Genomic DNA, 26,451 nt, shown 5'->3' with positions numbered 1-26,451 from the left:
AAACGGTGATCATATGTATAATGCTAATTGGTTACGTTATTTATAAAGTTAATTGTTATCGCTATTTAATTAATTTTATAAATTATAATAATTGTTATTTATTATGGTTACAAGCGAAGGAAATATGCAGAAATCCTGGAAAGAGGTAGTCTCTGCCTACCCCTCCGGGAAAGAGAAGTGATTTTATGTATGTATGTATGGTTACATAACGTTATTAGATTACATTACCGGTATCACGTCTATAACGTTATGAGTTTTAACTTTTTAAAAATAATTTACCGTTACTTTTAGTGTTAATTTGGTAACGTCATATGTCGTGATAATAACGTCATATGTACGTCATAAGCCCAGCAGCCAGCCAGTGTGCCTAGGTAAGACTCTCAAGTCTTAACTTTGGTACGCAGGTTATATCTCCATCATTCAGTCAGTGCTACCTATTTATAATTCTGTTGCGCGGAAGATGCATGATGCATGACGTTTTTCTCACGAAGAACGCAACCAGAGTGTGGTTGCGTTCTTCGTGAGAAAAACGTCAATCACGTAGGTATTGAATTGAGTTCCAGCTGTCAAATTAACTGGAAGAAAAGGAAGGTGAAACCATTGCGATTTTATCATTTATTAAAATTGCCGAGTTAAATTGACTTCATTATTTGTTCTATTAATTTGTATGTAAAAGTTCTGAAAGAAAATAAATGTGATATTCAATTTCATGCCTAGCATTGCATTCAGTGATTAAAATGTGGGACTCTCCGTACTTGACTTGTTTGGTACTGTATATATTTTCTTTCCAAATTATCGTCACTAATTCTCGCACTTCAAATATTTGGAAACTGAGTGTGGAAGAAGATAAAATTGTTGACGGGACCATTATATCGCAGGTGGGTCTATAAACTCATTATCCATAACATTTATATAATCAATTCACAACATATGTACACACAATCCTTTCATCTGATTCTGAACTTGTAGTTATTACCTTACCAACCTTGAAATCAAGATTTTGGTATGTCAGATAACTATAAAAAAAACTTAACTATAATCTCAATAATTATGTTGAAAGCATAATATTTACTTCGGTTATAGGATGTGGATGCAGTTGATAAACCAGCATTGAGTGAAGATGATTCTATTTTCAACATTATAACTTCAACAATTTACTATGGTAATACATGGACAAAACTTGGATATGATATGTTTTGTACAGACTGCCAAATGTATGACCAGCAAAGGTAAACTTGTGTTTAATAGTATTTTAATTTTTGATTTATTTTATTCTTATCTTTAAAAATATTTTGTATATTTGTATTAAAATCCACCAATCTAATGTCTATAACACCAGCTTCATTCACAATCATTTCACTGCTTTGTTTTTAATACATGATTGTGAATTTGCTATAATTTATTGTGGTACAATATAGAGTTATTGTATTGATAGGGCACATGACCGAGTAAGGGGAAGAGGGAAGGCATATCAACATTTGTGGAATGGCCCTTAAGGATGTACCATATCAAGTGGTACACCACTTGGTGTGTTACACCACACACACAGCAATATCCAATAAGAGGCTACAGCCTCTTATTGGATATTGCTACCTTCAAAATTTAATCCAACAACCACATGTAAAGGAAACATTACCAGTAAAATACAGAGTATATAGGTACAATAACAAAATCACACCTCTTTGCCATCTTTTAGAGTATACATTCTGAGTAAAATGTGAGTGGACACGGGATTGTGTACATAATTTTTATTTTACATCATGTAAAATAACAATAAATGATCATTTTCATAGGTAATTATTTTTTCTTTAAGTCTGTTTTTACATGATTTATTATTGATAATTTTTATTATTTATTTATGAACCTATTGTCCTTCAATTTTGGGGTCTTGTTAAACTATTTTTAGTTAATTATTCAGGACTGTTATTTTGAAACTTACTTTTGTAGAACTGGCACTGAAAATGGTGATGAGACTACACCAGCTGAAACAAATGGTGATGCTGATGATGAATACTTGGACTGCGGGAAGGCAGTCAACTTCACATATTATGATAACTTAGTAGGGGTGGCAAGACGTCATCGGCATCCTAATGTACCTGAGCCACAGGTAACATAACTTGCATACATATAGTTAAAATGATTTTTATTTAAACATAACTATGCACAATACATTTATTTAATGTATCTATTTTTAAATTTTTTTATACTTATTGCTAAACCAGTGTACCAATTTTTATTACCTAATATGTTTTATGGATATAGTTAAAAACATGAGATCAAACATAGGCTACCTGCTTCCGGAAAGTTCCCAAGGCAATTTTTTTTTATTATAATAAAATTTACTAGTTCTTTTGTGTCACATTTGTTTGAGGGAATTGCACTTATCATATCTCTTATCATAGTCTCTATAAAAAAAGAAAACGCAATATTTAATGGTATTATGATAATGGTTATAAATAATAATGAGCATTTATTTTTAAAACATGTTTGTTTTCACAGGTGGCTCTCATATTTACAAAGAAGAAGTCATACAAAAACGGTGTGACAGAGTTAGACATAAACACGCTGGAAAAACGTTTAAAGAAAGCAAAGCGTGAGAAACCAAAGTCAGTGCAGCTTTACAACCAGATAGGAAACTTTTGGAGGATCAAGGGAGATACACGACAATCGATTGAGTGTTTCAGGCGAGCTCTCGCTGTTTCTCCTTACAATTCTGAGGTAAGTAGGTACCTTTAAGGCTAGATTTTGTCCAGCTTTTATATTTATGTGGATGTGGATTACTGAAAATATCTTTTCTTTCTGACCCTTAAATTGTTATAATATTCATCAAAAATATATAATGTTTTAGCTATATTATTTCTTACATTGAGGGAAAACATACTGGGGAACCTGCACACACTGGCCCATAATGGAATGCCCCAAAAAATCTTATACCTTAATCAACATAATCACGCCTCTTTCCCGGAGGGATTAGCAGTGACTACTTCTTTCCACTAACCACATTCTTGGCATACTTTTGCTTCATTCACATTTATAATTGTCTTGAAGCAAGCTCATCGGTTTAGTGTCTTGACCTGCACTTTCGCCAGGGCGGCCCCAACGTAAAAATGCATCTCCCACATTCATTACTCTTTTCATTTATATCCGAAATAATTTTCGGCTGCTTCTTTTTAAGGCATTCGAAATTCGATCCTTAAAAGTTCGACGAGGCCGGCTCTGTCCCATTTTTGATGACTAAAATTATATTTCAGGTACTGCTGAATCTAGCACGAGTGCTGTTCACCCTGCAATACCTGGATGACGCCATTTACCTGACCCGCCGCTCTTTGGAGGTGCAACCTCCGGACCGCAGCGCGTGGCAACAGTATTTCACGCTCGGCGAGATCTTCAAGGCTTATGGACATTATCAAGTAATAACCTTTGTCTGTTTGTTTGCAATGTCGTAATATTTAGAGTAAATTTAGACATAATTCTATCATTAAGCCAAATAGCTGAACGTGGCCATTCAGTCTTTTCAAGACTGCTGGCTCTGTCTACCCCGCAAGGGATATAGACGTGACCATATGTATGTATGTATTTAGACATAAATCACACCTCTTTCCCGAAGAGATAGGCAGAGACCACATCTTTCCACTTGCCACAATCCCTGCATACCTACTTATTTTGTTTCATCCACATTCATAACTCTTCATGTAAGCTCGTTGGTTTCGGGTAGTCTTGATCTGACCTTTTTTATTTATTTAAAGCAACGTGTTTTATAATAGGTGCTAATAATAGGAATACATCAATTAAAATTGGGTAATTTTTAAGTTCCAATGCATTTAGTTGGCAACTAATGTTGTTTGCTGAAATTTAAAAAAAAATTGTAGTCAACACTGTATTTTTAAACTTTATATGCTCTATAGATACTTTTTTAGAATTTTGTATATTCTAATCTTCAAAGTGTTAAGTTTAAAATATGTAATACCTTAGAACTTATTTTAACGTCCTCGCAGACCAATAACATTTCAAATCAATTTATTCTTTATTTTGACTGCGAAAAATTTAGTCATATATAAATTATGACAAACGTTTTGCGCAGCCTGTCAAGTCATAATTTAATTGTGACAAACTTTAAAAAACTAATCTGTGATGATCAATATTCCAGGAGGCGGCGGTTCACCTCCGACACGCGCTGGACCTGCGGCCCGACTTCGAGCCCGCGCTGGCCGCGCTCAAAGACATTGAGAACATCCCGGAGGCATCCGTGCACGTCTACACGCTACTCATCATTGTCTGTTTGGTATGTTTTTACCCGACTACGGCGAAGCAAAAAGGAGGGTTATGATTTTGAGCTGTATGTTTTTCAAATTACAAAGGGGCATACATAAAATTCTTACGGGATAGAAAGAGCAAAGTTTTGGAATGATTGAAAGCCCATGTGCAGTTATATGACTTAATGATGGTATTGAAATTCAAATGATAACATGTTACTAGCCTATCGCCAGTATGAAGATTCTCAAGTTGACTAGCTTTTTTCTTAATTGACTTTAACAGTCTGCACAGATCACTGCAAAGTTGAGTTCTCCTTGAGGAGAACTTTAAACAATAACCCAAGGGTTGTAAAAATCAGGGTAACTACAGCAAACGACGGATAGGCCACGCCCCCACATATTGTCTTTATTTTACTAACAGAATAGCCTGTTGCCCTTGTGATGATGGTTACTTACATACCTACATAAAATCATGCTTCTTCCCTGGAGGCGAAGGCAGAGACTACAACTTTCCGTTTCCCACGATCCCTGTATGCTTATTTCGCGGTTCGCGGTTACTAATGCATTGCGTATCTACTTTTAGGTGATGGGAGTTCTCCTAGTAATACTGTCGTCAGTGGACAACGGTGGTGACGCAGAAGAACACAAAACCCAAAGGCATTTCAACCGCGCAATGGCCATGCGGTCCCTGCGGGGCGTGGCGCTGGGCGGCCCGCGGGGCAGGAAGAAAGGATTCTAAATTATACAAACACCCTGTTTTATTCACGAACGTTGGTAGGGTTAAGTCTCTCAGTTAACTTCAGGTGCCTATAGAGTGAGATAAAAGATAAGTCTTGTCAACGTTCGTGAATAATCTGAGCCGAGTTGCGATCTCCTATTTTAAAATGGCCGGAATACAAGTTGAACCGAAATGGCCGCTATCTGATCGGATGCTGTAAGTCAAACGCACATCTACCTTGATTGGCACTGTTTTTGTTGTGCATTTTTATGCGTTGAATATTGTCTACTAAATTGTCGTTTGAATTGATATCATGGTTACTTTAGAAAAACTGTTGTGATTTCAACTTATTTTTATGTGACGCAATTTCTTTTTTTTTTCTAGTTCTTATGGGCATTTGCGTCAAAAGTAAATGTCTGAATTCAATGCTTGCAATGAGTATTTTTTCTTTTTGATTATTTTTATTTTTCAGTTTAATAGAAAATCATGAATTATTATGGATAAACAAACGAAATAAAATTTATATGAAATTTCCGTTGTTACAACAGACTATTTACAGTAGTCGTATTGTTAATTACATTTTTTTTCTTATGTGGGAAAATTTGCATATGCCTTTGTACTTATTAGTTGTAAAGTAAAACCCCGAGATATGCAACTCGAAGCTCAAAACTGATCAGTATGAAACATTTTACTGCTTATGAAATGCAAATTTGAAAGTATTTTGTATCGCTACTATTGTCTGATGCGACAAATAATGTTCCCGACTCAATGTTATTCAGTAATTGTTTTGCCGACTTATAAAAAGGAGGTCATGAATGTGAAGGAACATGTACTCATGAGAGGCTATTGTACAAAAAATATGTTACGTGAAAGTGACCGAGAGGTCTTGCCATGTCTCATTTGATCTCTGCTTATAGTCACCTCGGTGATATGTGGTGTTCCCTTTAACAGTTTGAAAATTTTTCATATTTTACATTTTATCAAAAAAGTCTACAATAAAAAATCCACTTTGTTCTCGTTTAAATATTTGTAAGGTAATGTTCTGATTTTTAAACAGAAACTGCTTTATGAGCAATAACTAAAAATAAAAATGTAGCTAGTACTAGTGATTGGATTCTGTACGAACACGGATTTCGTGATCGGAAACGCCTGGTAAATGAAACATTCGCAAAATGCCAACTTCTACAGACAAGAAAAGGTAAAAAGCGAAACAGCGATAGCTTTTCGCGCGATAAAAACTGCGTCGCGCGTGCCATACTACGGGGGCAGGAGCTGATAGGAATACAAACAATGTTCCGAAATTAAGTAAGGGAAAAGGAAAATTTTTATAATTATTTATTATTCTAAACTTTGCTTTATCTATCCATTCAACATAGCAAATATGAGTGCACTACCAAGTCACTAAACAAATATGTAGAATAGTTGGCATTTCACGAATTTGCTCATGGCATTAGCAATTAAACTGCAAATAAAATATAAAATTCAGGACAACCATTATACAGACTTCTGCGAGAACATAACAATGTCAACTTTGCATCGAGACTCGAGAGTAACCCGTCTGCAACCTAGTCATTCACTTAGACAAGTTTGGTCCCGACAGGGGCGAGTGTGTAATTCGTATTGTAGTGCATGCAAAGTAAACTTGTAAGTGTTCGTAGCTTCTAAGGATTAAAGGGAGGAGTTAAAATTCTGAGATTGGTAAAAATGTACCTGTTTTCAGTGGTTCTTTTGTTAATTTTTGACTATTTATAACTTAATACATGATTGTCTTAGCATCTTTTTTTGTCTATTTTTTATCACCTTACATCACTGTCTTCATGTACAGATGTCGCAAGAAGCGACTAAACAGCTTAAATCTTTAAGACGAGTTGCGAAACTATCTGAATAGTACACAAACGGGAATACTTGGGAATATGTTTTAAGCTTTTAAGAGATACCCACTAGAAGAATTAAATAAGCAATAAATTGAACAGGAGATAAATAACATACAGACACAAGATTATAAAATTATATTTATTTTATAAAATGTATGTATACATGTAACTGAAAAAAAAATCCGCCGTTATTTTAACTAAAGCCGTCTTAGAAGCCAAAAAAAAATACGGGATTACTGATTTATGTAGTGTGAAGAAATATTAGAAATATTACATAAACTTTCAATAAGGCTTCGAGTTGTTCACGTCACGTGTATGATCAATACATTGAGATCACCACCTTCCTGTTTTACAAGCTGAATTTAGGCAATTCATTCAATTCGTTACTTATACCTAGTTAACCAAAACAAGATTTATTACAGCGTTGATCACACATTACGTATGACCTTGTTTGGAGGTGTGATGATTAAAGTTAGGCTACGTCGTGGATGCCGAGGCGGAATATGTCATGTTGGACAAAGAATGATTCTCCGAGTGGCTTCAATACGAAAGTCTGCATGTACGGGTGTGGAGGATCTTCGTCACACTGGAAAAAGAATTAACAACATTATTTGGGGTCTACAACATAGGTACAATTATGGAATTATGTACACAATACTTAAAACATAGGCACTACTTATGTAAATGTTTTTAGGATATAGTTCGCATAATAAAGCACAAATATTTTATGGACTGGCTAATAAGTTCAGTGTCTGTGTCACAGTAAAATAAAAGTAACAGTGAAGCGACTGCCGTCTGATCCATAGAATTCATTATGATCTGACCCCTGTCACACAGTTAACCCCTGACCTATTGTACCATGGTGACACATTCTGTTGCCTGAAGAGGTTTTCTCACGGTGTGTTTGCTCGTCCAGTTAATATACCAATAAAATATTCGTACTTAATTTGTAGAACTTTGAATGTAAAATATCTAATATTTACAAAATCTCGTATACACCATGCTGGGCAACCTAATTGCAAGACTGAATTAAATCTTTACCACGCGCGTTATCTAAAGACGCAAAATAAAACAAGAAACCATTAAACTCATTAATTGATAACAAGCAATGAGCAGACATTACAATTATTTAAAAATAATAGATTAGTAAGTACTAAACATAGTGGTGATATTCATGAAAGACTATGCTGATTAAACATGTGTGATATAAAGTAGATATTATGCCTGAGCCATGTTACCAAATAAGAAATTAAAAAGTAAATATAGATGGATGCAGTGCCAGATAGATAATCCATACAAGCATTAAATATAATCATCGTGAACTGCAGATGGATCATCTAGCGTACCGAAAGCATTCCATACTAAGTTTTTCAATGGTTTGCAGTTACCATAGTCTATGGGCACTCGCAAGAAGTCCTAGCGCAATATTGATAGAATATCCACGCATTTTTGCATTTAGTTAAGATAGTTGAAAAAACATCCTATATTTTTATATATACCTTACAACAAACCTATACAAGCTAAATTAATATTGTTTTGCTTAACTACTAACTTAATCAGGTTTCATTAGTACTGAAAATGTTATATTTTAATTGTTAGGCACAAGTGGTTGCAGGCAAGCAAGGGATATAAAACGGTGCGTTATCACTATAATATCTTACTCTGCCAATGTTGTAAGACAATTTAAACGTCATGTAGTGCCAGCCTGAATATGTCATGCTCTACATAGAATGAGTTTCCTATTGGCTTCAAAACAAACGTTTGGAGGTAGCCGTGCGGTTGGTCGTCATCTGTCTGTTACAAATGTAACATTATTATAAACAACCTAAACAATATGTTCAAAGTATTTTTAGCTTAATAAATAAAATGTAATATTTTGTTACAAGTCACAATACAATAGACGGAAGAGATAATGGCCACATTCAGCTGTTTGGCTTAATGATGAAATTGGGATTAAAATAGTGACAGGTTGCTTGCCCATCGTCTCAAAGAAGAATGAATGTGGCCGATTGGTTTCTTCAAGACTGTTGGCTCTGTCTACTCCGCAAGGGATATAGACGTGATTATGTGTGTGTGTTAAAGATAATTCAAAAAAGGGATACATTTTCTCCTAAATATAACTTTAGCTAGACCAGTAAATCCTAAAATATCTATGGCTGCATTGCATACTTTCATTTCAGCATTATCTAATGATGATTCATCAGAAGAACATAGTAACGGTTTTCTGCATATTTATAAACAACTCTTCTCTACACTTTGAATAACTTTATGTGTGATCAATGAATAAGTTGATCTATCACTCATAGATTCCTTACTAAATTTGCAAAAATAAATTTTGCAATGAGGCTGCTTCCAACTAGTCAGTGTGATGTGCTTATATGATGATTCACAACTCAATACATTTTAATATGCAAAATTTTGTGACCAGCATGTGTTTGAAACTTTTTCATCCAACAACTATTGAACTAATTTAAAAGGGTCTTTACAGAAATATACCATAATACAACAGTATAACAAACAAACCAAAATTTTAACACAAGTAAAACCGTGGAATTATCATATTACATATACATAAAATTGAACCTTTTCCTCAGAAGGGTAGGCAGAGACATCTTTCCACTTGCCACAATCACTGCATACTTTTTTTGCTTAATCCACATTCATAAATCACTTAATGAGTTTCGGGTACACTTGACCTTATGCTAGAACAACTTAAGCTAGTAATGTATTAATAATATGAGTATGCCCACCTGCAATCTGCCGAGTACATTAATTAGAACTCCTCCATCAAACATTGGTTGTGAGTCCACTGATGTTATTAATCTACCAATTTTTTGGAAAGTTAATGCCTGAAACAATTAGAATGACTTTTTTAGGTACAAAAAATACAACAGGGCAGTGAAAAAAAGTCAACAACATAATACCTGCAAATACTGCAAAATCTACTTGTATTTCTATAATAAATTTGCTAATCAGGTCTGATAAGGCATTAAGAAAATGTCTATTTCACATATTTATTACTGGACAATGCATTATCAGGTGGGTTTATTAAAAAAAATATTTGTCATGATGACAAATGTAGGTTCAATTGTTACTTACATTTAACTTTTCCATTATCTTAGCTGCACCTTGTATTTGTACTCCTTCAAAGGTCATAAAAGATGTCTCAACCTAGAAATATGATAATAAATGGTTATTAAATAATAATTTTCTAGTACTATCAGAATTTATGGAAATTAATTAATTCATATAATTCTATCTATATCACTTGCTGGGTAGACAGAGCCAGCAGTTTTTAAGGACTGACAGGCCACATTCAGCTGTAAGGCTTAATGTTAGAATTGAGATTCAAATAGTGACACAACCTATAAGAATTCCAAGTTCATAAGCCTATCTCTAAGTCGCCTTTCACTGAGAACCACACAGCATAAATTAGAAAATTGAATTGTTATGAATTCTAATATGAATATTTTGTAATATAACAATGACAAGATTTTCACTGGAAAATGCTAAAGTAGATAATTAACATTATAAGTTGTAACTCTTCATAGGTAGGCATTAGTTATATATTATTATAGTTTCCTGAAATAAATGTTAGTAGTTGCCTGATATTATTTTTACTTATGACAACAAGCCAAATTGAGGGTTTTAATTTTTTTTTTATTTTATCTTGACACGAATATAGCATTGCATAGGATAAAAAATATCTTAAGTAATCCTTTAATAATGGTGTTGGGAGTCCACAAAACTTTTAGTATTGTGAAGATGAGATGAAGAAGGTAACAAAATCAACGACGTAGTTAATAAGTCATAGCTATTGTGATTCATATTGCAATATTTTCGGCGGGAGTATCTCAGCTAAACTAACCTAAAATATTGACTCACAGGTTCACAGATATTTTAATTTCTAATGAACCTCAAAATTGCTATTTGATATTTAAGGAATTAAATTAAATTATACGAAAAACTGCTCAAATACTCACGTTGTACATATTTGCTAAGCTTGCTCGTGACGCCGGATCGTCGAACAAAGCGTAATATTGCTGCACGAATCCTTTTCCGATAGCATCGTACTGTGGGTTGAGTGCCATTTGGCTGAAATTTGTTTTAAATATCACTACGAACTGAATTCACTTTATAGCGTTTAAAATTTAGGCCTTTTGAGCCTCTTGATACCTTTCACAAAGAAAAAATCAGAAAATGGCAATAGATTAAGGTTGCCAACTTCAATGATGCAAATTCTCCAAGAGTCAAAACTAAACAGACCTAAATGACTATATTTTAATGGCGACGGCAATAGATAGGTATTAACATTTCAAAGTATAGATTTGATAGCACTGATATTAGCATGAGAGTGGGCAATTAAACCACTTCCCTTTGAAAGCGAATTTTAGAACATACTCTACTGATTTTAATTGCAAAAATAAACAGAAAAAAGCACAAAGTGCGTTTTTGTTACAATTAAATTTCTGATTGTATTATTCAAGTCAGTGGATAACACAAAATTTCAGCGAAACAGCAAAGTATTCGCACTATAAAATATTTGCTGATCAGATAGTCCAGTTATAAGGTCACGATAGAGGCGCAAAGTCCTGAAAACACTGAAAGGCCACGTTCAGCTGTATGGGTTAGTGACTAATTGATATTAATATAGTGATAGGCTAGGCGATTAACGTTTTATCTAATTGAAATTATTACTAACAAATTCTCTCGTTATTGACACTTCTGAAGTTTAAATTTTCTAAGCTATAGGGTAATAACATAGATAGGAACCCTGATTGTTTATGGTATAGAGTCAAATGTCATAGACAATGTAGATCAACGTCAAAGACTATCTAGACGCGAGTATGACCATAGACAAATCGTCAATGTCATAGTTACAAGTGTCAGATTGATTGACGTTGACTGCAGTCAGTTCATTTATATAATAAATTTAGAACAGTTTCTTCAGACAATCAGTGTTTGTTTGCTTTCATTCATCACAGTATTAATAGCTTTATTTACTTTGTGCATTCATCTTTCATTGTTTTTTTACGTGTTTTAAAGATTGTAAACTTTAAGATAGAAAGATACAACTTAAAGTCTAAGCAATAATTTTGCCGAAATGTCTTTGGCAGACGAATTATTAGCGGATTTAGAAGAAAATGATGATGGTGAACTTGAAGCCGCAATCGAGAGTAAAACTTCAACAAATGAAGCGTCTCACGAATTTGCTGTTCCTTATCCAGTTATACCCAAAGAGGAAGAAATAAAAAATGTTTCCATTAGAGAATTAGCGAAGTTAAGAGATTCTGATCGGCTGAAAAGAGTAAGGTTTTAAACAGTTTATTTTAGGTTATGTACAATTTGTTTCATTTCATCTACTATCTGTTTTAGTATAGTGTAATAGTCCTTCCCTTCTCACGCGTTTTCTTTGCCAAATAGCAATAATAACTTCGAAATATACCGTTGAATTTTCTTGTGTTAGGAAAATTTCATGCATTTATATTACCATGAATAATATATAATTAAAGAAATATGCAGGGAAGTGGAAAAGACTTTTCGTGGCAAGTGGAAAGATGTAGTCTCTGCCTACCTCTCCGGGAAAAAGATGTGATGAATGCTTGTAACTTTTCTTTCAACTTCCAGGTAATAACAGAAATTGAACAAAATGTTGGTAACAATCGAAATAAAATTGAAGTGACAGGTTTAATGGAATCTGATCCTGAATACCAGTTGATTGTTGAAGCCAACAACATAGCTGTGGAGATTGATGGTGAAATTGGTGGGTATTTGTATTGTAACCTTCGGTTGCTTGTTTATTTCTTTTGCTTTTAAATGTATATGTGTGATGCAGCTTCCTACTCTTTCACAATATAAAAATAATACCATATAAATAATCTTTATTAAGCTCTACATACACAGAAGGTCATGTATAAACAATCCCTGTGCAGTTTTAATTTACATAAAACAGTTGTTGTCATGTTTCTATCAGCCAACTTTATAGCACACATTTTCATAGCTTCATATACTATATAAATGTGATATGATTGAGTATAAGAACATAGTGCCTTTAATATTTTTCAGCTATTATTCACAGATTTGTACGTGATAAATATCAAAAACGTTTTCCGGAGCTAGATTCGTTGATTGTTACTCCGTTGGAATACATTCGGAGTGTGAAGGAACTTGGAAATGATCTGGACCAGGCTAAAAATAATGAAATCCTTCAGAGTTTCCTTACACAAGCTACTATCATGATAGTATCCGTAACAGCATCTACAACACAAGGGTGAGTTAAAGAAAATATCAGGCTAAGATTTTTAAATAACCTTTTATGATTATTGCTATATTCATTATTATATATTATCTGTGAAATCATTAAACAATTATTTATATTCATGAAAAAAAAACAGGTAGTAAAAGAAGTATTCAAAGTTAAAATCTTGATAAAAATTTTTACTTTTATTAAGGTTGCCAAGATGTGCAACATACAAGATAACAAAATGATAGTCACATTAAACTTTAGCAAAAAGCACAAAATGAAATTCCAGGAACCTTTTGACCAAGTTGGAATACCTCACAACAATTTACCAGTTAAACAATTCACCTGATTATTGTTTTAGAAAACGGTTGAGTGAAAAAGAGTTGCAAGAAATATACGAAGCATGTGACATGGCTGCCGAGCTGAACAACTACAAGTCAAAAATATATGAATATGTTGAAAGTAGAATGACATTCATTGCACCAAATATTACAGCTATAGTCGGTAAGACAATAATTCATTTATCATAGAATTTGCTTCCTTTGAGAGTCTTCATTTTGTTTGTGAATTTCTATTTATAATCTTACTAAAATAAGTATAAAAAATTAATTCTTATTTATTCTTGTTCCATGTTGCGATATTTCTTAACTGGATTATTAATTTAAATCCTATACTAAAATATATACCGAGCTAAATACAATTCACAAGACTCGGAAGGCTGCATGTTGTTTAAATATGACTCTAAGTTTTAAGTTTCCTTATGATTTAGAGTTTCTTAAACTGGAATAATGCTTTTTTTTATATTTTTCTAGGTGCGTCCACAGCAGCAAAAATCCTGGGTGTGGCTGGGGGTCTTTCTAAACTATCCAAAATGCCTGCTTGCAATGTCCTTCCCCTTGGACAACAAAAGAAAACCCTGTCAGGATTCTCCCAGGCGGCAGCCTTGCCACACACTGGCTTTATTTATTTCTCGCAAATTGTACAAGATACGCCCCCTGTAAGTACTATTGCCTAATAATTTCCAATGACGAAAAAAAGTGTAGAATCATTAAATTTTGACTTAGTTACAGTACTACCATATTTATAAATCGACGGCGTAGAAAAGCGCACCTACCGCCGAATCAATCCGAATAACACAATAAAATAACGACTTTATTACAAGTACAACTTAAAATCATAATAGCGGCCAGTTCAAACGGCGCGCTCTGATAGCCTAAAAAAGTAATAATTCTTTAGAATCCAATTATTATTAAATATGTTTTAATAAAAACCTCTTTTTGGTTTAAAGGAGCTGAGGTACAAAGCAGCCAAGCTAGTATCAACTAAACTGACGCTCGCTGCCCGCGTGGACGCCTCTCACTCGAGCACGGACGGCCATATTGGAAGACAGCTGCGGGAAGGCATTGAGAAGAAACTGGACAAATTACAGGTAAACAGAATTAATTACTTACAATGTCGTATGGAATCACTTTGGAATTGTAATTTTTTTTCTGTGGTTATCGAAAGAGTTGATCGACTATGCCCATAAATATTTACGACTTTGTCTGGGACATGCGGATGAGATGCTATTTGACTGGATTGCTTTGCAATGGAGTGAGATAAGGACATCTGCCTCAAAATCCCCCAAAATTTTGATCAGGCAGATGGATCTTATGCTATCTCGTATCTTACTGCTTATTGGCTAGAAATAGCTTCTGGGTACCCTAAATAAAGCCAACTTTATTATTTATGTACAGGAACCCCCTCCGGTGAAGTTCGTAAAACCACTCCCGAAGCCGATTGAGCAGAGTCGCAAGAAGCGCGGCGGCAAGCGCGTGCGCAAGATGAAGGAACGCTACGCCATGACAGAGTTTAGAAAGAACGCGAACAGGCTTAACTTCGCTGACGTGAGTGTAACGTGTTGTCCTTTTGTCGACTCGGAATGGCGACAACTTATCTTTCTATCTCCCTCCTATCAATATTTTATTACAAACATCCGAACGTAAATACTGACAAATTTTTCAATATAAATTAATTTGAAGCTAACATCTGATATTATTACAATATTTACTACTAATTTTTATGAACTTGCTTTGGGAATATTGATTACTAGTTGCTTAGTCCAATATCTATTTTAAGATCTTTTATATGAAGCGTAAGTGCTATTTCCTTATATATATATTATATATGTATTATAAAAGCACGGCAAAAATGGCTTATATATTCTTATCGGTATTTTAAATAATGACTTTTCACGCAGATCGAAGATGACGCATACCAAGAAGACCTGGGCTATACTCGCGGTACTATTGGCAAATCCAGCACAGGCCGTGTGAGGTTGCCACAAATCGATGAGAAGACGAAAGTGCGCATCAGCAAGACCTTGCAGAAGAATCTGCAGAAGCAACAGCAGTATGGGGGCGCTACTAGTATAAGGAGACAGGTGTCCGGCACGGCGTCTTCTGTGGCCTTCACTCCGTTACAGGTTGGTTTTGATTACTAAAATAATACATTGATACTGAGTATTGACATTTATTTATACCGTTGTGTCGTGTGGTTTCCGGCACCAATTGAAAAAGAATAGGACTACTCCATCTATTTCCCATAGATGTCGTTAAGGTAGGACTAAGGGATAGGCTTATTAACTTGGGATTCTTTATTTAGCCGATGGGTTAGAGAGATTCAAATAATCTCAATTCTACCTTCTCAATTCTATTAAGCTAAACAGCTGACCGTGGCCAATCAGTGTTTTCAAGACTGTTGGCTCTGTCTACCCCGCAAGGGCGTGAATATATGTATGTATGTATTTATATAATATAATTTTCTTAATAATACATTTATACAAACAATTATGAAAATGAAATTCATTTCTGTATTAATGTTTTATTTAAGTAAATACTGTTAATGGAAATATATGTGCACATACTTTTGCGTCGTGCGCATTCATCTATTTTTATCATGCAATTGATAAATTAATTTGTTTTTATAAGGCACAAGAACAGTTGAAAAATGTTATTTTGGGCTATTTTTGTATAAAAATAAGGTTCTATATAAATATAACTATTTCACCATGACCATCCGGTCGCCACTTCCATACATAAAATGGCGTTGTTTTCTAGTGACTACTTTCCATAACGTAGTTTTTATTCTTTGTTTCAGGGTTTGGAAATAGTAAATCCCCAAGCGGCAGAAACTCGCGTCAATGAAGCTAATGCCAAATATTTCTCCAACACCTCCGGTTTTCTCTCAGTGGGGAAGAAGACCACTTAATGCTTTGTACCGTCATGACAGATTTCAGTATTTGGAAGAAATAAGATTGATACAGATATAATTTAAAAATAAATTTAGTAATTAAGCACTCTTTTGTTTTTATTTCACAATAACTTTAACCTACTGGTACAGTAGTACTGGTTTGTTTTTTTTATGTTTAGATACTTTTGTACTCAAAACTGAATAATAAGGTTATATAGATGAGCCAAAAAGCTGAACAGTCTTTTCAAGAATGAGGGTTATGTTTTGCAAGTATATAGACGTGATTGTATGTATGTAACTTCTATAATTATTATACTACATCTGAAAAAAGTTGCAGTCAAATCGGAGTCAAATTTTCGCATATTGCGAGTACAAACAATTTTTATATTTATTTCTTTTAAGTATAGATCGGTCAGTTATTAGATTAGATATCAGACTATTTTATTGTAAATATATGTTCTTACAAACATAAGATAAATTTAACTTTAAGGCAATAAGATTTTATTCATGAAAATGTTTTAGATATTTATATTGAATTATTATATTTTTTTTATTTTATTTATTTGGTAGACCATTGCTTGCTACATTGAAACATGATATACAATCTAATACATATGATAAATTTAATTGCTAAACGTGCAAACCATTGAAGGTAACACACCACATACTCAAATTCTTAGTTGAAAACATTAATATATTAAGTGAAGTTCAAAAATTTTTAATATTCTTTTTTTTAAATTAGCTTAACATAAATTATATTTTACTTGCCTAACCCGATTTCAATCGTGTTATTTATTCATATTCATTCTAAGAGAAAATAATTTTATTTTTGTTCATAACACAAAAACTTCTACACCGATTTTGGTTAAATTTAGCACAGAGATAAAATAGGCATTCAGAAGTAACATAACTCTTTTGCTGGAAATTCTCACGGGAATAGTATATCTATTTACGTAAACACGTACATGTTAATCAATCCGGCAATCTGGTGGCATTTTTTAAATATATTTTCGTAAGTATTTTTGGATGTTTTTTTCTATTGAATAATATACTCATATGCTGTTAATAACTATGGCAAATATAGGTACTAACAATTCCCAACCAGGGTCCGGCTTGAATTCCATAAAGTGCGGTATTCGTAACACAATTACTGACATAACGATTAATGAAATCGGATCTTGTTAATTATTTTACCCGTATAAACTTAGAGTGAATATCTCATAGAGTGAACGTTGTCCATCAGAAAAGTTTTCATGAAAGAAAGATGTTTTCATAAACAAAAACGTCTGTAATGAAACCTTTACTGATATACATACTTATATGTTAGCGACAGCACAAAATTTATATAATTTTAAAATTTCCACGCAAGTTTCATTTTTAACCTAAGTATCAAGACAGTATTATGCCAATTCAGAGACAGCTCATCAAGTGCAGAAGAACCTGTTAGTTATTAACAATATTACTTTATATTTCGAAATTAATAATTAGGTAACTTTCGCAGAGGAAAATGTACGCTTTTCAAAAGTTATTTAATTTTAGTATGTACAATGTGACGGGAGCGTACCTACATGATAATTGGTTTAACCGGCAGTAATTTATTTCGTGGTATACATAAAGTTACCATACATCCCGCTTTCGGCGGGATTGTCCCGCTTTCAGGCTGGCTGTCCTGCTGTCCCCAGCGAGAGCAAAAATGTCCCGCTTTTGCAATAAAACCAAATTTTTATACTTATTTTATATCAACATTTCACTCAAATCTCGCTGACGAGAACAGTCAGTCAAAAATACTGAATGTACAGACAAAATATTTTTACTGTTTTATTATATGTATAGATAATTATTTATAACTAACTTATATATTAAGTATATAGTATATCTTTTATTTACTTATGTACAAAATTCCATAAGCGTCCCGCTCTGGCGCAAAAAAAATGGTGACGTTAGGTATACATATCTCATGGTTGCACACTTTTCTACAAAACAAGCTTTATTACTCTGGATTGTAATTATAATCGATCGAGGCACTAATGAGAAGATTCACGGTTCGAAATTGCGGTATCGCTTATAGCCCGTTGTTTTCAAGAATTGTAATTTGTATGCGCAACGTGCTGATTACTAAATGTAATATGAATAAAAAATCAAGTTAGCGTAGCTGTGCACATTAAGATCAGATTATTAAAATGGTCCAAGATAGCTAAAAATCTATTGCTTGCTACAATTAAATAAAGCTTTAGGTACTTCATCCTAAGTCAGTTGTCTGCATCCATTTTTACGTTTAATGCACAAACCTAGTCGATTTTTTTAATTTCAAAAGTTTAATGTACCTACTAAGTACGAGAGTCCTATCTTTTATCTTTGTGTTGTTGACGACTTTTAAATGTGCCAAAAAAGAAACATGATGGTATGGTGTTGGCACTGTTGGCATACCACTGTAAAGATATATAAACATTTTTTAAAGATAGGCATGTGAAAAAAGAAGAGGTGTTAAGCATTTATTATAATATATATGTGAATAGCTATAGCTTTGTCCATCCATCGGCAACGCAATAGGAAAAATGTATGGAGAGGAAAAGTAGTCTTGCTCAGGCAATGACTGCAGTAAAATAATAAATCAAAAACAATAATTATCTATTTTGCCCGAAATGACGAAAAGCTGTAAAACATTGATGACAGTAATATTTGTAAGTATTGTAGGTATATCTATAAATAAGTAAGTACTCTTACTGCTGTAACAGTAAGGAATAATACATTTAAGAAGAAAACACTAAGAATTTAAATACAGCCTAAAGAATAAAAAGATTACTTTGTGAATTAAATAAATAAGGTTCACACCTGTATATAAGTTACGCCATTTTAATGGCAGACAGCCGAGGTACCTACATATAAGCTACATGCTATATCCTCATCATAATATTTTAACGCAACACATAAGATATAACCGAAGCTGACATCTCTATCTAATAACCGGATAAATGTAGGAAGTTGTAGGCAATTACCAGCGTCCAACAGGCGGTCGGTATGGATTACCGGAAATCCATGACTTAACCTACGCCATATGATTATGAATACAAGTTACTATCTACTTAATTAAAGTAGCATAAATTATCGTAACTTTAACGATAATCAAGTTTTCTTAAAGAACCTTTTTCTCTTATTTACCTACCTAAGTTAAAATCTTAACTAAGTTGAGTTTGATGCAGTTTTTACTATCATTTAGTTAGGTATTATATTTTATTACTCAATTTATAGGAACGCATCTTCATAGGTACCTACCTCATGAAGACAGTGCGAATCCCTAGTGCAATAAAATGGAAATGTAACCCCAGCGGAAGAAGAGATCTATGAAAACAATTAACCTTTTTTTCGGGAAAAAAGAAATATTCATCATGTTCTTTTGCAACGTCTTCCAAAAATTGGCTCTTTGTCATTTTCTGCCTAACACCTCCGATTTCTTTTTCTATGCAGACAGCTGGGCTATTTCACTGCCCCATGACCATAACTATATCAGGTCGAGAGATAGAATTTCAAATGGGCATAGTAAGCGTTCCGCGGTTTTTCGCGCGTCGCAAATAGACCGGAACCGGGCGGTTGATGTTCGAGCGATTGTGTTGGCCTCAATTGCTTTGCTGCACCGCACTCAGGAGACACACAGCTCTTAAGATCCTTTTGGAGATATTCTCCGAGCTTCGATGGAGAGCATGAGAACTTTTATAAGACATATTTTTTATCTACAACCTACAACTCTTTGGTACCTTAGTTAAGGTGTTAAAATGTTTTAAAGTTATCGTAAGATCTATTAGAAAATGTCTATAACGTAAATCACCGTAGCCTGATTTTTCCGTTTTACTTGAGACTTCTTTCTAAATTTAAGAACCACAACTTATGAAGCGTAGAAATGGTTCTTAAAAGTCCTATAAGTTTATTTTTTTTCTTTTTAACCGGAACAGCAAATAAACTTAGCAACTTTTCACTGTCTTAGATCGCATTACCCCCGATGGCGCTATAAAATATTTTCTTTAAATTATCTGCAAATCACCTAATAGTTATACTTATATCAAAATTTATAATCAGGCCTCTCGTTTTCGACAGTGTGTCGCATAAACAACTAAAAATTATAACCTAACGCTATAAATTTCTTTCATTAAACATCTAATCGCGTGTAGAACGTTTCTTCGTGTTATGTTTAAAATTGATAAAAGTTCTTTTCTATTTGATACTACATAATAAAAGATACCTTATGTCACTGATCTGTAATAAACTGATTTAGGTTTTGAGACATCTTGGCATAAAGAGAATTATGAATGTGGATTAAGCAAAAGAAGTATTCAGGGATCGTGGCAAGTGGAAAGATGGACTCTGCCTATCCCTTTAGAAATGAGGGTTGATTTTATGTATGTTGATATCATCATGTTATTGGTCTGGTTCTATTACAGACGCAACCAATAGTAAATTTCATCTAGGTTTAAGGTACTTTCATACAACGATGTCCGGTGAAAGGTGAGCAACCCGACATTGCATACAAATTACTTCTCCAAAGAAAACTTGTTTGGTGGTCAAGATACTTATGGTTTAATGGTAGCTTCGGCATGAGCCAGATATAAGTAGAAGATACGACAAAGCCTACCTGCCATGTGTTAACCTCAACATATTTGCATAATCCCAGGGTCAATGATGTAAACCGAATGCAAATATCGACCTACCTTCTATGCGTTCTATGATACATATATACATATCCATATAATCACGTCTATATTCCTTGCGGGGTAGACAGAGCCAACAGTCTTGTAAAGACTATTATTTTATTCTCTCTGCCACCTTTGATTATGGTTTATCTGAACTTAAATTGATTACGGTGAATTCTTGCGTATATATTAAGTACAGCGGATCTTTTGAAGCTAAAGTGAGATATAAAAGTTATATGAATAGGTATCATCCATACTCAATTTATGAAGAGAAATTGTAAATGTACTGTAAGCTATATAGGTATACTAGCGCACAATTACTAAAAGGTATACCTTAATAGAACTTATACCTAGTAAGCAAAACTGAGAGCCTTGTCTGATTGAATGGACATTAGACTATGAGTGTTAGTATACCTATGATTATCAGGTACCTGTGTGAAATTCACGTTAGCTTTGGTTATAGTTTACATAAATTAAAAATTTAAGTGGTGCAACACATCTTGTTTTTTACTGGACGCCTACTTAGGGTTTGGTTATCTTTATAGCTACATACATACATATAGTCACGTTTATATCTTTTGTGGGGTAGAAACAACCAACAGTCTTGATAAGACTGAAAGGCACGCCCGCTTTATGGCTTAATGATGTGTTTGAGTTTCAATAAATTCGACCTTAATAGCTAGTGGTAATAATATGTTCCAGCCCACTCTAACTGCCTGTAAATCTGTGTCTATTTTTACTTGAGTCAGCGATTTTTCAAACTAATCAAACGGTCGTCCAGCAACGTAGCTATAAGCTAGCCGCAAGCTTATCTGTCAAGCCAGCACGACAAGTATGGGTTAATCGTCTTGCATACACCATTCACTATTGCAAAGAACACAATAAAGGCGGCGGTTTGACAGTTCCATTCATATTTTGCCGGCAATGCTTTTGTTATGAGAAGAAACTAAACTTAGAATAAAAAAGTAGGTATTTTATTTAAAAGCTATGATTCTAAGTTAAAATACCTTGTTAGGTAAGTAGCTGGATACATTGACGATAAAATAATAGAGTTTATTTGCTATTTTAGACAGGTTAAGGTTTTGTTTCAATTTTTATATTGGAACTGTTAATAGTTTGTCTTATGTTTAAAGCTTTTCATTGGTAACTAATTTAGCTATCTCTGAGATCAATATCATCGTTTAACAATTTCTAACTCAGGCGACAGCACAGATATTATTTAATAATAGTGTGTCGTCACCATTGTTATTTTGAGAGCATGAGAAACTTACACGCCCACATACAATGGGGTCGCAGACTGCTCTACAAGTTGGATAATATTACATACATGTAACTATGACAGGCACTTGTCTCAAAATAACATTTTTAGAATAACTTGTAATTTTTATAATAAAAGTAACATGGTAAGGAATCTCAAACATTAAACATGATTATAACATTTTCAAATTTTTAAGCCTAGATGAGAATTTGTCACCCAAGAAAGTTGTGTCATAATCGTCATAGCAATATTACTGTGACAAAATGAAAAGTTACACCTACCTCTTATGAATAATGAAAATCTGTAGCGTGTTTTCTCTTGTAGCTATTCAAGATTTTCTGATTGACAGAGCTTGCAGACTTCAGGATGAAGTGGTGACAGGTGAGAGGCGGTCGTGAGAGCCTCATTAAAGGCATAAAGGCTCGCCAATACAGTTTATGGAGTCGTTCCGTTGCGTTACGGCCTCGTAACAGCCGCTGACATCTGAAATTTATAGGAATGCCTAGGTCACAAAGAGCGAGTGAACGTGCGCTGTTTGGTTGGGAGATTCTACTATGTATTTTTTACTATACAAATTAAAAGAGTGTGGCAAATCATGTGTAGTGTCGGGACTGAGGAAAGCAAGATGTGACATGTTAGGACGAGAAACATATGTAATACGACTTATACTTTTTGTTGCATTATATAACATTAATTTACAATAAGAAAAAAATACCTTATTGTACTACTAATCACAACTTCTTGACTTCTTGTGATTAGTAGTACAATATTGTAATTAGTGGTAATGACAATGTGCTTACTCTTAATTGGTGTAAATACCTATTGTGTGGAATAGGCGTAGGTGATATCAGAATATTATGAAAACAGAAAAAACTTATTTCACACACAGTGGACACACCCGTTTGGTTTGCATTGCATATATTTATTTAATTTGATCTTATATAATTGAACCTTTAAAGATATCGAAAGAGATGAGTACAAATATGTATTGAGAATTTTAGTGCAAAGTATATTATCTTGATTATATTTACAATGCCTCTGCTCAATTATTGTATTAAAGAAAAAATCGAGGTAGATACCACGATCTTCCAGGTAAAATTTATATCAAAAACCTTAAGGAAATAGCTGGCGGCGTTCATGAGAAATTGGTCTCGATCAGACAGACAACAATGAATTACGGAAACATGTCGTGTGGTGGTCATAAGAAAAAATAGACCGGAATTGGACTTATTTTTCTCTTCTTAAACTCTTACCATTGTTTTGAAACAGGCAAGGAATCGGCAAATTTACTCAAATGTGGTTGAATATAGACTTGTGCATTTCTCAATATTGTTACATAAATACATATAGTCCAGTCTATTTCCCTTGCAGGGTAGACAGAGTCAACAATATTGAAAAGACTGACAGGCCACGTACAGCTTTATGGCTTAATGATGGAATTGAGATTCAAAAAGTGACAGGTTGATAGAGCATCGCCTACAAGAAGCATTTATTAGCTTGATCAACAGTTAGCCTTTCCCTTGGTCACCTTTCACGACATCCATGGAAAGATATGGAGTTGTCCTATTTTAAATTTATGCAAATAAATTATCTGGAAACTTTTCCGTAAAACATATCTGTAAAATATCTAAGTACTTTACAGATATCTTTTACGATTTATAAAGTTGAACCAAGAACAAATACATACTATTTTACCTTTCATGTTATAACAGCAGCTGACTTCAAGAAATGGTCAGCTCATGGAATAGAAACATAAGGGAAAGCAGCCTTAGGACTATACATGTTCATTTTAGTATCTCGGTCAGAGTATGCGGTCCTCGCTACAAGTTTTGCATGTAGGCTGACCTCACGAGACTCAACAAAACGTGGATGTGGTTTTAAGCAGGTAAGTTTTTGTGGATCTGTATAAGGTCGTCCTAAAAATACGGTATTGGTTTCGCCGGAAAGTCAGAACTGGTTCATACAGAAACTACCTAAATGAATTGTAATAAAATGTAAATTACACATTAAGTTGTCCTAAATATGACAGTTTAATAAGCGAATGCAGTTATTTCTGAGTACTGTAGTAGTTTCTGCAACATTTGGTTAAATGGAAAAGTTCTGTTTGAAATGCATCGCCACAAAAAAATTATTGAATTACCTAATAAAAAACTTACAGTTTCTTCAATTCATAAAATTTACTCTCGAGATTCATCTGTTTGTTATTAATCATTTTAACCGCCTTCAAAAAAGTTGGTTCTCAATTTGACCTATATGTATGTATGTGTGTAAGTTTGTCCGCGATTATCTCGCTGCTGCGTACTGCGATTTGATGCGGTTTTTAGGAAAGTGTTTATTTGTTACCTAGGAGGAGGATTTAGAAATTTAACCGACTTCAAGAACGGAAGATAGGAGGTTGTTTTCTTTTTACAAAAGTTATTTTACAAAATTTTAACCAAAATGCCTTATCAAAATTTTTTATGCGCGTGCAACCCCGAGTAAATTGCCTGTCGCCATTTCAGCGTCAGTCGTACTTTCTCTGTTTGGTGCATTTCTCTGTTAGGTTATTATATCATTGCATATTGAGGTTACGAGAATTAAGTGCCCTTTAGATGAATGTCAAGCACGATTATAGTCAAGAATTGGAGATGTTTACAGTTACTCCACATATCTGATTAAGACTGCTCGTGCGCATGCAAGATGGAATGTTCAATGAGTCGATTACCTCGATAAACTTGCCAAATCATGGCGCCGCCTTTATTGGTAACGGATATGTATTTATTTCATACTCGTGAGTATACCAGATCAAATCAAATAATTTACCTATTTTTGAAAACATAGGTATTTTAGCTGTATAGCTCGATCGTTAGTTTACTGAAGATGTAAATACGAGTACTTGCATATTTACGCATTAGGATGCTCAAAGCAATATCGACTATGAAGGTATTAAAATATAATATGATAGCTACAGTACGAGTATCATCATATCATCCCTGTCGTCGTTCTACATAAAATTACAGATGTTACTGTCTAATGATATGTAAATAATAATATTGCTTTATATTGTCTTGACCATGATGCGCTGAAACGCCGTCAGTATAATCAAGTTGGATGACAAGTAAACGATCTGTAAACAGCTATCCAACTTGTCTACTTAGCCCGGAATGGGGCCGGAGATAGTACACACTTTACCTCATTCCTTTATTGTAAGCTGTACTTGGTTTTGAAGATAATGAAGGTGTTTTGAGTCGTATGTTATTTTGTACCACCTTTCTATTTTTAAACGAGTGCCTTAAACAGTATTGTATTGCTTCGGCTTGTGTATGTAGGTGTCTTAGGCTGTTCCTTTTTGTTCCACTTTTCCATACAACTACCTATGCCAAAAACTTTTCTCGATACTTTCCTTCTGTTTCAACCATGGAGGTCAACTGCGTCTTCGACAAGGCAATGACCTCTAATTTTTAAGGTTTTTTATTTTGTCTTATGTTTTCAGGATGGAATCGAAATAAGATTTTTGATGCTTCTGTTTGGAAGCACGTTGCCACTGCTCCCGAAGCACGAACACGTGGACACGGACAAGTAGTCCATTACATCGCTACTATACTATACTGACGTTAATTACAAAACTTGGTCAGAAATCTAACTAACTTATGACTTAAATAAGTCATTATTTGGTTTAGATTAAAAGTATTAAAAGTATTGTACACTACTAAGTATATGGCATTAGTCGAAATCCAATCGATTAGGACCTTACTTAAGATTCGAATAATAACTCCGAAATTATTGTACGTACATACATACATATGGTCACGTCTATAACCCTAGCGGGGTAGACAGAGCCAACTGTCTTGAAAAGACTGAATGGCCACGTTCAGCTATTTGGCTTTATGATAGAATTGAGATTCAAATAGTGACAGGTTGCTAGCCCATCTTAGTCGCCTTTTACGACATCCATGGGAAAGAGATGGAGTGGTCCTATTCTTTTTTGTATTGGTACCGGGAACCACACGGCACTACGTACCTAACATTAACAATAATATTGGATCAAATTTTCGATTACTCTATGCCTTTTTATTTTTATTTTTTACACCCGTATAATATTTGTGTGTTCACGTTTCCTTATATTTCGTAAACATAGATGCATCAGCTAGTTGGTGAATACATTTTATAATTTTATAATAGGCGCCTGCGTGTGTACACATTTTTATTACG

At 34.0% G+C, this 26,451-nt stretch overlaps 3 protein-coding genes across 4 annotated transcripts; 2 read left to right on the top strand and 1 right to left on the bottom strand.

The window, feature by feature from the left end:
• Positions 1–534: 534 nt before the first annotated feature.
• On the top strand, positions 535–6,748 carry LOC106134480 (uncharacterized). Its single transcript, XM_013334542.2, has 7 exons — positions 535–878; positions 1,084–1,229; positions 1,948–2,107; positions 2,500–2,718; positions 3,252–3,410; positions 4,148–4,282; positions 4,837–6,748. Exons 1-7 carry the CDS (start codon positions 738–740, stop codon positions 4,990–4,992), a joined length of 1,116 nt encoding a protein of 371 aa, XP_013189996.1. The 5' UTR covers positions 535–737; the 3' UTR covers positions 4,993–6,748.
• A 221-nt stretch (positions 6,749–6,969) lies between these two features.
• LOC106134491 (probable nuclear transport factor 2) lies at positions 6,970–11,082 on the bottom strand. Of its 2 annotated transcripts, XM_013334554.2 has the most exons (5): positions 10,829–11,082; positions 9,945–10,016; positions 9,596–9,694; positions 8,507–8,639; positions 6,970–7,431 (listed from the first exon to the last, which is right to left on the bottom strand). In XM_013334554.2, the coding sequence occupies exons 1-4, from the start codon at positions 10,934–10,936 to the stop codon at positions 8,529–8,531; spliced, it is 390 nt and encodes a 129-aa protein (XP_013190008.1). In that variant the 5' UTR covers positions 10,937–11,082; the 3' UTR covers positions 6,970–7,431; positions 8,507–8,528. The 2 variants fall into 2 exon arrangements, with proteins under 2 accessions (XP_013190008.1, XP_013190007.1); XM_013334553.2 differs by lacking the exon at positions 8,507–8,639 and having other exon boundaries at positions 10,829–11,074.
• Positions 11,083–11,805: 723 nt separating this feature from the next.
• Positions 11,806–16,426, top strand: LOC106134494 (U4/U6 small nuclear ribonucleoprotein Prp31). Its single transcript, XM_013334558.2, has 9 exons — positions 11,806–12,153; positions 12,474–12,609; positions 12,912–13,116; positions 13,451–13,593; positions 13,902–14,086; positions 14,378–14,518; positions 14,826–14,975; positions 15,329–15,553; positions 16,228–16,426. The coding sequence occupies exons 1-9, from the start codon at positions 11,950–11,952 to the stop codon at positions 16,336–16,338; spliced, it is 1,500 nt and encodes a 499-aa protein (XP_013190012.1). The 5' UTR covers positions 11,806–11,949; the 3' UTR covers positions 16,339–16,426.
• Positions 16,427–26,451: the final 10,025 nt, after the last annotated feature.

The sequence above is a fragment of the Amyelois transitella genome, chromosome 5 (genome assembly GCF_032362555.1).
Source record: "Amyelois transitella isolate CPQ chromosome 5, ilAmyTran1.1, whole genome shotgun sequence".
Lineage (NCBI taxonomy): Eukaryota > Metazoa > Arthropoda > Insecta > Lepidoptera > Pyralidae > Amyelois > Amyelois transitella.
Note: the sequence above shows the minus strand (reverse complement) of the source record. Positions and strands in the feature narration are given on the sequence as shown.